The 16043-nt window shown below is 31.3% G+C and overlaps 1 protein-coding gene across 2 annotated transcripts; it reads right to left on the bottom strand.

Annotated features, from left to right (window-relative positions):
- Positions 1-9598: 9598 nt before the first annotated feature.
- On the bottom strand, positions 9599-14444 carry LOC112686663 (protein ABHD1-like). Of its 2 annotated transcripts, none has more exons than XM_025559057.1 (9): positions 14082-14444; positions 13784-13919; positions 12318-12487; positions 11976-12195; positions 10530-10642; positions 10275-10454; positions 10142-10199; positions 9918-10083; positions 9599-9856 (listed from the first exon to the last, which is right to left on the bottom strand). In XM_025559057.1, exons 2-9 carry the CDS (start codon positions 13895-13897, stop codon positions 9669-9671), a joined length of 1209 nt encoding a protein of 402 aa, XP_025414842.1. In that variant the 5' UTR covers positions 13898-13919; positions 14082-14444; the 3' UTR covers positions 9599-9668. The 2 variants fall into 2 exon arrangements, with proteins under 2 accessions (XP_025414842.1, XP_025414841.1); XM_025559056.1 differs by having other exon boundaries at positions 14033-14443.
- Between the last annotated feature and the right edge of the window lie 1599 nt (positions 14445-16043).

Consider the following 16043-nt stretch of genomic DNA (forward strand, 5'->3'; position numbering starts at 1 on the left):
GTCTGTAACACATTTTGTGACATGATATGCAAATATTTATAGGTAAATCTAATATTCTTTTATTATAACAATCGAATGACTGAGAATACGTTTCAAGTATCTCATCTTCATTACTAAATTCAAAAGTACCTAAATAATAACATTTTCCTTGATTTTTTTTATTTTTTTCCATTTCAGTTAAAATATTTAAACTATAAATAGCATTATTAATTTTTAAAATACTTTTTTGTGCACTTTGCACTTTGTATATACATGAAACAATTTTTCTAATACTTGGATAATAAGATCCTAAACTATTTAAAAATAATAAAATTGAAGAACAGTTGAAATCAGTGTAACAAGACAAAGTGTGCCCAAGTGTATAGCTCTGTCGTGCCTGGCTAGTACATAAGTCAATATTTTTAATTATGTTGGAAAAATCAGTTATTGGTGTACTTAATAAATGCTTAACTATTTTAATAACTCTTGGAATAGCATATGTATAATTTAAGTTACATAACATCTCATTACAATACCAAGATAGTTTTGGAAGTTCTATGTTAAATGACTGAAATAAATTCATTATTTTACCATTTTCATTTATTTCAAGTTTAATTTTATTCATAGAACTCAATGGCTTGTAAACTGTACCTGTGTAAAATGGTTCTGTATACTTGGAATGATAAGATTGCCCTAAGATAAATTTAAGAAAATTGTAGTTTAGTTCATCGTTAATATCTGGAATACTAGCTGTATAGTTAATGTTCTTATTTATTACTTTTTTTAGTTTTTTAAATGTCTTTTGATAAATAACAACGTTTTGCTTTCTGAATTTCAAACTCATTTCAAAATCCTATCTATAACAATTCTAGACTTATACAGTGGCATATTTAATTTATGCATAAGTTTATTAGTCCACTTTTCTACGCTTCCATAAAATGGAAATATTTTTTTTGATTTCTTAGAAATTTTTTTTGTGGTTATGGTGATCGAATTTTTTATTAAACGTTCATTCATACACCTGTATTAGTGGTTTTTTTTTTTTAAATAATTTCTCCTTTTTCGTAACTTCTGTTTGTATGTCTTAGAAACCATTTTAGAAATACAGAATCACAAATTATAATATAAATAAATAATATAGTACTGCCTACTGCAACACTGTAACAAACGAGACAACAAATAAAACGTGTTTTTTCTATCGGCGCGGCGGCGAATAAACACATCTCCACCGAACGCCACCAGAAACATGAATGTCGATAACAGAAATAACGATACGATAAGCGAAAACGCGGGCAACGGCGAGAACCGCAAGTCGCAACCGCTGCCCAGTGTACGACCGCGACGAAAACGTATACGGAATAGAGGAGGTAATACGGTCTCGTGCGCTGCTGCGTGAAACGTAATAACTAAAAATGGTCGAGAACAATATCTTTTTGCTTCAAAAATACTTGACTTTTTTGCTAATATATTCGTTATTATTCAACCAATTTTTTCGAAAATGACAAAGGTATAATCTACAAATCATGCCCGATCTATTGATACCACAAACAGACCAATCCGTTCATTCATTAGCAGGCCCCCCACATGCATTTTTCAACTACGGTACTGTAAATAAATCCGGGCCCTCAATTATTAATGTATATTAGTATAATAGTATATATAGTTATTTCAATATAAATTCTAACATTTAATTTTAATTTGTACAAAAGGTACCTAAAATATTGGGTTACACAGCTTATTTCGCTGTTATACCTCTATCAAATAAAGTTTAAACATATATACACTAATTTTCTGCAGTTTAATATAAAATTTTTTATAAAATTATTGAATACATACTTTTGTATAATTATATTATTACATTAATAAGTAAATTATGCAAACTCAAAAATATCTTTGTACATTGTAAATAATTAGATACATACTCGTATAGTAAAAATTTTTGTTTTAAGACAATATCATAATTTAATTTTCATATTCCCTCCTGACCCTACCTATTGGCCTTCTTCTCCTCGTAAAAATCCTGACATACTCGATATTTTTGTTACAAAAATTCCCTCCAGTCTACACTCATCTGCTGTTAACCTGCTGGATCTTAACTCCGACCACTCGTCAGTCCTATGTACACTCAAAACCTTTCCGCTAACTCGCTCTGCGCCACCTAAACTATTTAATCCCTCTACCGACCGTTTAAAATTTCACAACCTCGTAAATCAGGGCGTTAAGCTAAATGTTAAACTTAAATCTATCAATGACATTGATCTAGCTATAAATAATTTTACAAATTTGATCCAGTCAGCGGCTTGGTCATCCAATTCACACACACATCATTCTCTAAATCAGACTTCAGTTCCTTCTGATATTCGTCTATTAATTGCAAATAAGAGAAGGGCTAGAGCTCTTTTCCAACGTACTCGCCTTCCCTCTCTTAAACATAACTATAATAAACTCTCAAATCTCCTTAAAAAAATGTTGTCCAAACACAAAGCCTCTTTACTTGAAAAATTCTTGACGAATCTGTCTCCTAATGACGGCAGTCTTTGGAGAGCCACTAAAATAACATGTAAACTCAATTCTCCTAACGTACCAATTAAAAAATCAGATGGATCCTTTGTCTGCACCGACTGGGAAAAAGCCGAATTATTTAAAGATTTTCTTCGTGAGACATTCCAACCCCATCCTGAAATCTTCTCTCTTGAAAATAATCTTGCTGTTGCCGAGTCTCTAAATTCGCCTCTTCCTGTTTCTCGCCCTGTAAAACACTTTTCACCAAGTGAAGTCAAATTTATTATTGATAAGTACCCACAGAAAAAATCTCCAGGTTTTGATCTCATAACAGGCGAAGTGGCCAGATGCTTACCAAAAAAAGCTATAATACACCTCACCCACATTTTTAATTGTATTTTAAGACTTTCTTACTTTCCAATATTATGGAAAATTTCAACTATTATTATGATTCCCAAGCTTAAAAAACCTCCAGATACCGTATCTTCCTTCCGTCCTATTAGTCTTCTGCCTTTTTTCGCAAAAATTCTGGAAAAATTGATCCTTAAGCGCATCTTACCTAGTATCTCAAACTCGATTCTACCTGATAACCAATTTGGCTTCCGTTCTGCCCACTCTACCATTCATCAGGTACACAGAATTATCGATGCCATCTCGTACTCACTCGAAAAAAAACAGTATTGTACTTGTGCCTTCTTAGATGTGTCACAAGCGTTTGACAGGGTATGGCACGATGGTCTTCTTGTCAAATTCAATAAAATCTTGCACCCTGTATTTTACCTAACTATTAAATCATACCTGTCAAACCGTCATTTTCAAATTAGATTCGGTAATGCACACTCAACTATATCCAATATTTCAGCCGGTGTTCCCCAAGGGGGTATACTCTCTCCCATACTTTATAACATTTATGCTGCTGACCAACCTACCACACCAAACACTTTAATAGCTGATTATGCAGACGATAAGGCAATAATATCTATCAATTCAAATCCGGAAATAGCTTCATACAATCTTCAAAATCACCTAACCCTTATGGAAGACTGGTATACCAAGTGGCGAGTTAAAATTAACCAGACAAAATCTATCCACACTACATTTACACTGCATCTCTCTCCATGCCCCGAGGTATCTATATATGGTACTCAAATTCCTACTTCTTCCACTGTCAAATATTTAGGACTTACACTTGATCGCAGACTTACCTGGGCTCCTCACCTTAAATCTAAAAGACAAAATTTTAACCTACGGCTGCGCTTGTTAAAAACTTTCTGCAATAACAATAAATACACAAACATTAAAACTAAACTTCTTATTTATAAATCTCTAATCAAGCCCATCTGGACATATGGCATACAGCTCTGAGGTAATGCAAAAAAATCCAACATCAACAAGATTCAAACTTTTCAAAATATTGCGCTAAGGAAACTACTTAATGCCCCACCTTACGTCTCCAACCATTCTATACAACAAGACCTCAGGATGAATTCCATCAAAGACGAAGCAAAAATTTACTATAAGCGTTTTCACAGTAGGTTACCCAACCATCCTAACCCTCTTATAAAAAATCTGGCGATCCCTTCGATTCCGGGTAATCCCGCTAGGCGTCTTAAACGCAACTGGTGTCGTGACCTGCTAAATGCATGACCCCTAGAAAATCCCCTTACTAATCTGAAACAAAATAGGTAGTGTCATCATTGGGTGGCTTCTTCCGTCATATTTTTCATGTTTTTATTACTCTTATCAAATTTACTTATTGTTCTATGAATAGATTGTAAATATCTTGTAAAAAAAAAAAAAAAAATTTCATATTAATTACATTTTTCTTTTCTTGCTTTTTTTTGGCAAAATCATGTATAACATCATCGAAGTTAATTTTTGATGCAAGTTTGTTTTCAATTGATAAAAGTGCAAGGGAATTAAGTCGATCTTGGCCGATTGAAGCCCTTTGCCAAGTCTTAAGCTGATTTCCTAATTTACTAAAAGCTCTTTCTGCTTCAGAGACTATCATTGGTAGTGTACAAAATATTCTTAAATCAACATAAGTATTTATAAAAATAGTTTCTAATTTCTTTGCATAAATTTCGTTTAATAGTTTTAGTGGCGATATTTCGATTTCTGTTTAAAAAACTGATAAATGAATTTTTTTTAAATGAAATAATTCATCCAACATATTAGGCGATAAATCATTAGGATATATTTCAATCATTTTTTTTAAGTTAACTTCAAGTTCTTCACAAGATAACTTCATATAGCATAAAATAGGGGAAAACAGGTTACAAAGGTTTTTATGTGCTTCAAAGCGGTGGTTCAAGTCGGTTATAATAACATCTATACTATTAAATATAACATCCCTCTTAAAAGAATCTTGTGCTACAATTGCTTTATTAGGTTGAATAATAGTCTCTGATTGAACTTCATCATGAAATACTTTCCTTTTTTTTTGCTCTCCTTTCTTCTTCAGGAAAATTTAGTATAATGTTCAAATTGTTTGCCACTAAACTAGCTTCATTTAAAATTGTAGGCCATTCATCTCTAATATTGTTCAATTCATTTATCAAATCTTTTATTAAATCAATTTCAACTTCCAGAGATATACCTCTAGACTGAATAATAATATTCCGTTCATTTATTGAAGAAAGTACTTTAAACCAAAAACTAGCCATGGCTATGCATTCAAATGATGAAAAATATTTTTTTAAAGCCATTATTTCACTATACATTTTGTCTGGCATGTTAATTTCAGTTAAAACTCTAATGGTTTTAAAATACCAGAAAGATGCTTTACAATTGGACGTATGGCTGAAACGCGGGAGCTCCATCGTGTTTCAGACTGAGACTCTAATGATACTCCAACCTCTTCACTTAGAAGTTAGGAATAAAGTCACATCAAGAAGCCTTTTTAAGATAGCTTTCCATTTTTCTGTTTCACTAAGAATTTGTTTTTGTAATTGATTATCTACTCCAAAACCTAGCAAAGACTGTTGTAAATTTTTCACATACAATAACAAGTAAGATGTGTTTCACTATTTTCATGTAATGGAAGCCTAACTTTTTCCAGGGTATTATTTTTGGAGAAAACCCGCTTCTTTTAGTTAAAACGCTTCGGTTTTTTATTGGCGCAGTAAGTTTATCATTAAATAATAAACAAGAAAAGCAATTTAATGTTTTTTTGAATGTACTATAAATTAACCAATCACGTGGATGTTTTTCTCTGTTGTTTGATGATTTTGTGTATAATAAAAATTCGGAAAATTGTTTACCACCCAAATCTTTAGAAATAGTACTTTTTATTTTTAATAAATTATCAAAATTAGAAGGATTTGCATTTATAATTTTTTGACGAATATCGTCGTTAATTTGTTCAGGCCACAAACCAGGGTCAGTAAAATTGTTACATTCGATTTCGCGCGAAGAACAGGCACTCGCATTTTCATTTACGCGTTTTTCTACCTTAGAAGTATTACAAGATGGTTCAGAAACGTCAATTTGTAATACTTTGTCATCATATGGTATAGTTTTCACAGAATGTGTATTGGTTTGAACTGATTTGAAAAATGTACTTATTACCTGAGTGTTTGAAATTGCTTTAGCTTCTTTTTCTAATTTCAATTTCCGTTTCTCGGCTCCAAATTTGTGCTTATAAAATGACATTTTCGTATATTATTCCAAATATTTGAAGGTAAATAATATTATAAGTAGACAGATATGAGATAATAACAAATTACCGTCTCCGGTCACGATTCTGAAATTATTGATAGACGGTTTGTGATAATAGCTAAATGCTACAGCAGGCACGGATCCAGCCAACATAAACGGGAGGGGCGAATTATAAATAAACCTATACATACAATTTAGATACCTACTGGTAAATACGAATAAACATTGTTTGGACTTTGGTCGTCGATAAAAGAAGTATTATCTTCTAATCTAAACGATAAATAACAATTGTATTTTTTTGGAACACCCGAATACGAATACGTATAGACAAATAAAATATACAATATAATATACTGTATAATAATCATTATCTCAGTTTCAACCGGCAAAAATAGCACTGGTAGACAGCTGACATGATTATTCAACTTTAATTTCTATGGTGACGCTCTTATTAAATTTGTTTTCCTTTTATTTTTTCTAAGAAATGCTCGCTCCGCACACAGATTATTACTAAATCTAACTATTTATATACCAATATTGTTTAAACATGCGGTGTCTGGGGGATGGCATGACTCATTTTATTTTTCTAATCTAATGTGTTATGAGTACCTATATTATATTTTTTCCCCGGGCCCCGAGACCACAGTACTCACTGACCCCCCCCCCTTATCTATCCGAATCCTCGGCTAAGGGAGTGGGCTTGTCCTCGCTCCTTCGTGGTCTTGCTGGCCTAGTCGGGGTTAATTCGAAGCAGCGGCAAATGCTGGTAGATCGGGTCCGCGGGTTGCGGATAGCGATATTTAAACACTCCTCCGTGGTAGGGGAGACGAGGGAAATATTAGAATACTCTCGCCCGGACAATTTGCTTGCGCGTTAACCCATACGGGGTGAGAGCTCCGCCTATGCGTGCTGGTGCGTAAAATGCACGGTGTGCTGAGAGCTCTGAAGCGGCCGTGCGATCAAAATGACTCCGAATCTGGTTCGCCAGAGGCTGGTGGCCTGTCGGTGTGACCGTCCCGACAGGTCGGACGTCTGTTTTTACAGGCGTCCGGGCGCATTACTGCGTCTCATGTGATTCTCGCTCTTCCCTGGGGATCGCGGTCCCGGGGCGGTGTGGCAGTCGACGGCCGCGCCGCTCCGGTATCGTGCCCCCTCGGCAGGTGTGAGTCGTGATGGCAGTAATGCGATTATTCCCCTTTCTTAAACACGGAAGACGGCGGGGTGACTGGCCGCCGTCGACGCCTGTCCAACCATTGACGCGTAACACGAATGGTACGTCGGGAGGCGCAGTTAGCCCAGGGTGGCGTGTGTCTTACGCGTCTCCCGCCGCGCCCAGTCTGCTTCGGTAGATCTGAGGTTGGACTCGACGGGGTTGCGGGTTCGCTAGGTAAACCAGGCGAGCACCGGACGCCTGGGGTCCTCACAGACTTAACGGTACGAAAGTCGGCAGTTCGGCGGGGAGCGGCGTGAATCCGCCCGAGTCGAGTGAATCACCGACTCGTATGGAGCGTGTCCTTTGAAGAGAGAAATCTCACAGAAGGAGCACGCTTGTCTGAGCGAAAGCTCGAATGCACTTGGTCTAATGACCCCCCCCCCTTGTGGGGGGCCTGTTCATTAGGTCTGTAGCCCTGGCTAAAGAAAACGGGCAAATTTACACACATTCAATGGGCAAACTCTGGCTCGTGTAATATACTACGGTAGTGACCGCTACGCTTTTTTTTTTACTTAGCTTCGCGCCACTACCGTCGCGCTGGATAAAAACGGACTGTGTGAAAGAGGCCTTAAGCGCCCCATATACGGTACAATTAATCATATGACAGGTTGTATGACTTTGTTTGATACGATTTCACTAACGATTATCGTACCGTGTATGGTATTGTTGTACAACGTGTCGTACGACGAGTTTGTTTGATGAGAAATTTGAGCATGCATAAAATCTGTTGTACGACGAGGTGATCGATTAGTGATAATAGTATCACAGAGCCACTTCAGTTGAGCCAGTTATCACTACAATGAACATTATCACAGAATATTATATTTTACTGCCGTTATGCGTTTTAAATATTTGAAATTTGTATTTTGTATTGTTCATAGTTACTGACATTTTATTATTATATTTATTGTTATTTATTAATAATGCATACGAATAAATCGTTTTGGGAAGATTTTATTGAGCTTTACAGAAATCATTCGTGCCTTTGGGACGTAAGAAGTAAAGAGTACTCAAATAAAATAAAAAGAAATACAAGCTATGATATATTACTCACTAAATTGAAAGAAATATATCCTCAAGCAACTATTGACTTTCTGAAGAATAAAATTAACAATATGCGTACAGCATTCAGAAGAGAGTTAATACGTATTACGTTGTAGAAGCCAATTTTTACACCATTTCCTATGTTTTTTCTTTTTTTTTGGAATCCAATAATAACGCGACAACTATACTAGCTGCGGTTTTATTGGACATGGGTGCCATAATGTATTAAAATATAATATACCTATCTTTATTTAAATGTACAATTGAAACGTGAAAAAATTTATTTTAAAAATTACCCACTAATACATAATAATAATAATAATAATAATAATAAGAGTTATCGTAGTTATTTAGAACTATAATATATAGTTGTACAACTTGTAGTTTCACAAATTGTATGCGTGTGTGTCAAAAATTATATTTTACAAGTTGATACGATTTTCGCATGAATCATCGTACGACAAATCGTATCGTGTATGGGACGCTTTAGTCTGTGCGAACGTGTGCGGTATCCCGCAAGCGTATAGACGAAACACCCAGTCATTCAAACATATAAATATCAATGATAATATTTTTTCAAACTAATCTATACAGTTTACTCGCGGATTACGGTTTCTGGATATGAGATAAGGAATTTTATTATTGTCGATCATGTGAATGTCTTATTTCATCGCGTGCGTTTTAAACCGCGATTGACATTTCGACAATATTAAAATAATAATATCAAAAATAAATGGTACAAAAACAAACAATGTTTTCTGTTGTCAGTGCGACAGGTTCAGCAGCTGGGTGTCGCTGCTGAATGTATTGGTAAATATTTTAAAGTTAAAATATTTCTAAGTAAATTATGATTTAATTGAATATTAAAATCTTTTATACTGCTAAGACCCGATTATTGGTATCAAAATGTAAATATTGTCTCGTTTAAATTATTATGCCAATTAAATTAAATTATAGTGAAAACATTATAAAGGGCTTCTAAATTATTGTTTGCACTAGTTAACGATTTAAGAGATTACTTAACAAAAATTCCATATAACGGAACTTGTATAACGGACAGGTGTGCAATCACGCAAAAAATCGGAAATAAAAGTTAATCAACTTAAAAATATTTGTAAGTTTATTTCATATTGTAAATATATTTATTGTCTTTTTTTTAAAAATTTTAATTAACTTAACAACACATATATCAAGTACCTATTCATTTCATAAATAAAACTATAATTATTCAATATCCACCACATTTAACTTAACATGTAAACAATAAAATTCATTTTGTAAACTGTTTATAAATTTGATTCTTAAATATTGAGCTAAAATATTGATCGATTAAACGAAACATGAATTCATTGTGATTACTAAAAGGCCAAAACCCTTCTAGAAATCCAATATGTCCTCCTCTAGCAGTAACTAAAATTGCCAGATTTTCAATATTGTCAGCACTCTTTAGTGGCAGATCTAAACAACATAATATTAATTATGAATTTTTAATTTTATTATATTTTTTTGTCATATTAACCAGATTCCAAACAAAAAGGATCATCAGCAGCACTTAAACACAAACAAGGCACTTGGATAAGATCTAATTTGTCATGAAGTGATGCTTTTTTATAATATTCTTCAACAGATTCATGTTCAAACAACTTAATAGTATAGTTTGCATCAAATTCTCTTATTGTTTTACTCTAAAAAAAAATATATATATATAATGTATAATAAAATAAACACATATTTATAATATACTTTTATGACTTCATTGTAATTCCATTTGTGACTTGATGAATTTAACATATTGCTACTACTAAATACAAAAAAAAAAAAAAATTATATTTATTATATGCGTGCTCAAATCTAATTTATGAATATTTGAACTAACTTTTTAATAAGATTACAAAGACATTTTGCTAAATATGAACAGAGACAACGGTTTAAAAATGGTTTCTCAATGTTACGCGTAGTAGCTAATAAATCCCATGGTACTGAAAGAAGCATAACTGCAGAAAAGTGTTTATGCGTGTGTTGTTCATTGGATTGTAAAAAACTTCCCAATAATAGACTTTTTCATCATATAAAATGAAGGTTATTAGACTAAATTTAAATTTAATATTATAATTAACATTTGGTCACTTACCCACCCATTGATACACCAATTCCACCTAAAATTGTATTTGGATATTTTTTTTTTATATGAATAATCACTTCTGTTAAATCATCAATATTATTAGCAGAATAAGTTCTTGGAGTCTTAAATGAAGATAAACATCATCAGTTGTGTAATAAAAAAATATAATTTCAATTATTTTAAAAAAATCTAATAAATAGTGAATATTAATATAGTTTTGCTAATATATAGTATTTATTGGTCAGCATTAAATCGACAGTAGGATATAATGTCAGTCCATTGATATTAATTGTTAGCACAAAGAAATCAAAGGAAAACACATAAGTTACAAGAATGAAAAATTATATATTTTATTGGAAGCTTAAGAAAATTTTATTTGAGTTTTAATTTGGTATATGTAAGAGAAAATTAATAACTAATAATAAATAATAATTGACCCGGCGTTAGTCACGCTATGGTTAAAATTACCGCACTTTTATTATATTTTTAATAAAACATTTATGTTTTATATTTTAATTATTGACACTCGGTATAACTTTCAATAATGTTATTAAAAATGATATTATAATATTCCAAGTATATTTAATTTTGTACATATAGAATAAAATGTAAAAAAAGTGCGGTCATTTTGACTATTGCGGGACACGCCGAGTTAATAAATATATAGTAATAAATAACTAATTAATAAATAATATTACATGTACTATAATGAAATATTTTCCATCATTATGATTATAAACTTATAGTACAGAGAAAACATTTTAATTTTATTCAATCAAATTCATAGTTACTATATATATAAATAACAATGAATTAATATTTACTAAACAAGATGAGATGATAATTAAAAATTTATAATTCATTTAAATGTTAAAGACTTTTAATATTTTTAATTAAATTTAAACCAAATGAATAGGCTTTTCAAGAAACATTGAATAAATGTAAATGGTATACATTTAATTTTAAATGGAATCACAGCTTTAATGTTCATTACATTAAAATCAAAATAACTAAAAAGTTTGAGTTATCAAAGATTTCAAGTAATCAAGATGCGAATTTTAATAATTTAATGATTTAATAAAAAAAATTGTTTATTACTAATTATTTTTAATATACAATTTTAAGAAGCAGTGTAGTGCAGTGGTCACACAGTTAACTACAAACAGTCATCATATTCAACCGGCTTAGTGCAAAATACATTCTGCAGATTTAATTCAGTAGTCTTTTTCCCCTGCCATCATTCCGATTACTCTACACTGCTCCCCACTAAACCAACTCCAATGGGAAAGAAGTCCCACATACACGATAATTTTCAACTTAGAAAAAAAACATAAGTTATACTCCACAATAGTAAAGTGAAAAAATATATCAACAAAAACCTCTGGCAAACATTTCTATAGAAAATATGAAAAAAATAATAAAAAATACAATTTTAGACATTTTACTAATAATTACCTTTAACTCAATACCTCCTATTCCTCTATAATTGAAAACAACAACACGAAATCCAGATTTCTGTACAGTCAATGATGTAGCTCTAACATACTCACATTTACTATCACCAGTTAATCCTGGCAAAAACAAAATTGTAATATCATTCATATCATTAAAATGTTTTGTTGGTTCCAACCAGTCTAATGCTACTTCGCCACCATCCGTTAATTGAAATATTTCTCTACAATTTTTTTTTTAATTAAATAGATTAACTCAAAAATAAAAAAAATAAATTTACCAAAATAATATAATAAATAATTTATAGAGATTAAAAAAAAAATTACTATCCACTACACAATTTACCTATTATATGGTGCTTTAGGAACAACAAATGATCGTATTAAACTTGCTAATACACTTTGAAATCTAGCTTCAAAACACCACATTGTTGGCCAGTATTTTGTAGTAGCGACTGGCACATTTTGACGAATAAAATTTTTAAAACTGCCTTCTTTACAATGTATTTTAGGTACCTGAAAAATAAAGACAATATTAAACTCAGTTTGAGAAATACATTCAGGGGGATCATGAATAAAGAAAATAAAAATAATATATGGTTTATAGATACAAGTAAATTCCCAACGTGGGTAGTACTACCCCTTGTGAGTGGTACTGCCCCTTGTGGGCTTTTTTTAATTTTGAGGGAGGCGTTTTACTTCATAAGATTCTAAGGGGGTGATTCAACTGTGGCATTTATTTTTATTGTTCATAACTTATTGATTTAAAATCTTTAGGTAACTACGCATAATCAAAAATAATATAGAGAATTATGCAGGTATACATAAAATGTATACACACTACAATATCATTAAATAATAGCCAAATGGTATATAATTAAGAAATTGATTGGACATATCTAAAAAAGAAGATTTAAGATTGATGCTGACATCCATGGGGAGGAGGTGAAATTTTTAAAAATCTAAGAGGTTGAGTAAAAAAAGGTTGGGAATCACTGAAGTAAATAATAGGTAATATAACATTTCAAAAGATTTTCTATTAATAATTTAATCTTAAGATTAAAATGTAGGTTCAGGTTATCAATGTAGTATTAACTTAATTGCGTATAATTAAATGTAATTGATTAGTAGAATAACTATTAAAGTATTTAAAATCAATGACAGTATTAAATATAATATGAATATAGATTATATAGTTTTAATGTTTTTAGAACCCATTTGGGACAGAGCCAAAAATTGTATGCAGTAACACACACATGTGCTTTAGTTAATATGAAATGTGCAGTAGCATATAATATCTCATTTTTTGTCATTTATATATTTTTATTTGATAAATATTGGTTATTGAAAATTTATTTATATTTATTTATGATTTAAAATTATAATAAACTTTTCAAGACAGATCTTCAAGACAAGAAGGATATCTTAAGTTAATAAATCTAATTGCAATCTATTTATTATAATTATTTATTAATAAATACCAAAAATAGTAATGGTGTATGTTCAGTAATAAATATGCAAATTATAGATGCTGATTTGAACATCAACAGTAATCTTGGATCCTTTCAATTTTTTATTATTGTTCTTAACATAAAAACAGTTTTTTTATAGAATACCATTTGGTGTCAAGCACTAGGTATCAAATTAAATATTTAATAAAAATTATATTATAAATTGAGCAATACCAATTTTTACTTAAAATTAATTTTTGCTTTCTATTTTTCATATTAGGATTTAAAAGCTTTACATTATTGCAGTTACCTTTTCTAAATTCATACTCAATTAAAGAACAAGAATTAATTAAATACTTACTTTAACAACGTACAGAAAATAGTAATTTACAAATCCAATGGCAGCAGTCACACCGATAACACTTGAAGCTGGCAATGAACTGAATTTGGCAATACTACTGAATAAAATATCCATTTTGCACAAAAACTGTAAACAACTTAATCAAAAAAATTTTTTTAAAAAAAACCACAAGTTTCCGAATAAATAACAAAAAGTTGATTTATAACAAATAATATTATAATCTATTGATGATACATTAACTAGACTTACTTAAAAATTGAACTTAACAATAAATAAATAAATTAAATTAACTATTAACCTATTAAAAAGTATTGCTCGATTGTAGAGATAAATAAAATTGACTTAAGAATTAATAAGGTCCGCACATGATTTCTATAATGTTGTTCGAATTGGCATGAAGCCAATGTTAATAACCATTATATTTTTAAAAATACGCCATCTATATACAAGTATGCAGTATGTAATAAAATGCTGCTACATTCTATAAAAAATAAACCAGTTATAATAGGTAATACATGAATAATAATTAGTAAGACCGAAGTTCATTGTAAGGCAATCGATAATGCTAAATTTTGAACTTTATTCGTTATCAATTTCGTCTGATAACAGCCAAAAACGAATAAATATAGGGATGGTAAGTGTCAAGGTTCATAGATAATAAATATTATCTATTATGAACCTTGGGCAAATGTAGCAGTAACTGCGACATCGAAATATCGATGTTTCATCCTTAGATCATTTACACGATCTTAGGAGATATAGTATATGATCTAATGTTTCATCACAGAATAAATTAAATCAGAATTGATATTCTCAATCTTGGCTGATAACGAGCAAAATTGCTCTCAGTGTAGTCAAGTATAAAAAAAAATATATTTCTGTTTTTACGTTACATATAGTCATGCTGTTCGGCAACATTTTAATGTAAAACTCCTTCGCCTTTCTCCCAATGCTGCAATAACCAGGTGTGTTGCGTGTGTCAAACATACGAGCCCATGGTTCCAGCCTATAATAGGGCCCAATAATAATATTTGAAAAATACATAAAAACAAGAAAATAAATAAATAAAAACAAAATATTTTGTAATAATAATGGAGATTGATCAATAATTGATTGATTTTTGTTTTCTACATATTATCGTATATCAACGTTTTTTTTGCAGCCTATATAATCGAAATTCAAAATAGTTTGGACACAATTGATTAAAGGTACAGTTTCTCTGCAGTGTCCGGACACGAGGGGGGGGGGGGCATTAATTTTATTTACACACGGGCCCAAGTTAGTGTAGTTGCGGCACTGCTTTCTCCCAACTATTTGAAGTCGGCCATCCTTATCTTCTATTCGTCTCGATTTTCTACATCCTCTACGCATTCACTGATATTCCTCATATCATTCTCAATCGTGTTCAACCATCTCTTTTTTGATCTTCCACTTCTTCTATTCCTTTCAACGTTCATTTTCATAACAACTCTTATTGCATTTATTTTCTCTCGTCTCATCACATGCGCAAATCAACTCCGTCTATTTTCTTTTTTCTTGTCCACTATAGACGCTTCGCCTGTACACATATTTGTTCCTTATTCTCTTAATCTTCTCTTGTCACTACTCATCCATCTAAGCAGTGATGTATTAGAGGGTATACGCGGGTGTACCCGGATGTATATTAACATACCATACATTACTACACGATCGGTCGTTTCTGATTTACTCATTTCCAATAGCACGCTATTATCAATTAATCATTTATCATAAAGGTCCTCTCACACTGCCGCAGTAGCGGTGGCGATATTAAAATCACAGACTTGAACACATTGCGGCGGTGGCGGTGGCGATTTTTATCCAGTATAAACATAATATATATATATATAATATATATTTATATATAATCGAATTATTATTTTGATAATCGAGATATCTCGATTATGCCCATATTGCTCGATTTATACATAGACCTTTATTAGTATAAGGTCTATGTATTATAATTGAAAATTGAAATTCAATTCGTGATAAAGTAAATTATTAGTTAACTTAAAAATATAGTTAAAATAAACAAATTTAACATGATTTTACTAAATTGCACTAATGCCATTATAGAAAAAATGAAAAATTTATGAAATGTAGATCAAGTATAGCAAATTTAGTAGATTATAATAATTGGGTGGCTGAATTTGGAAAAATTATCCATTTAAAATGGAACTCACGATCATCTACACCAAATGGAAAAAAAATTACTGGTTCGTTAGTAGGTACTTATCAATAA

Source organism: Sipha flava, unplaced genomic scaffold, assembly GCF_003268045.1.
Source record: "Sipha flava isolate LNK unplaced genomic scaffold, YSA_version1 321_pilon_pilon, whole genome shotgun sequence".
In the NCBI taxonomy this organism is placed as follows: Eukaryota; Metazoa; Arthropoda; class Insecta; order Hemiptera; family Aphididae; genus Sipha; species Sipha flava.

Excerpts from the sequence above, each read along its gene's own strand:
- LOC112686663 (XM_025559057.1), bottom strand. The coding sequence starts at position 13,897 with ATGGATATTTTATTCAGTAGTATTGCCAAATTCAGTTCATTGCCAGCT. Across the intron at positions 12,488-13,783 it reads ATTTTCTGTACGTTGTTAAA|GTACCTAAAATACATTGTAA; the intron begins GTAAGTATTTAA and ends TTTATTTTTCAG. Across the intron at positions 10,084-10,141 it reads ATTACAATGAAGTCATAAAA|AGTAAAACAATAAGAGAATT; the intron begins GTATATTATAAA and ends ATTTTTTTTTAG.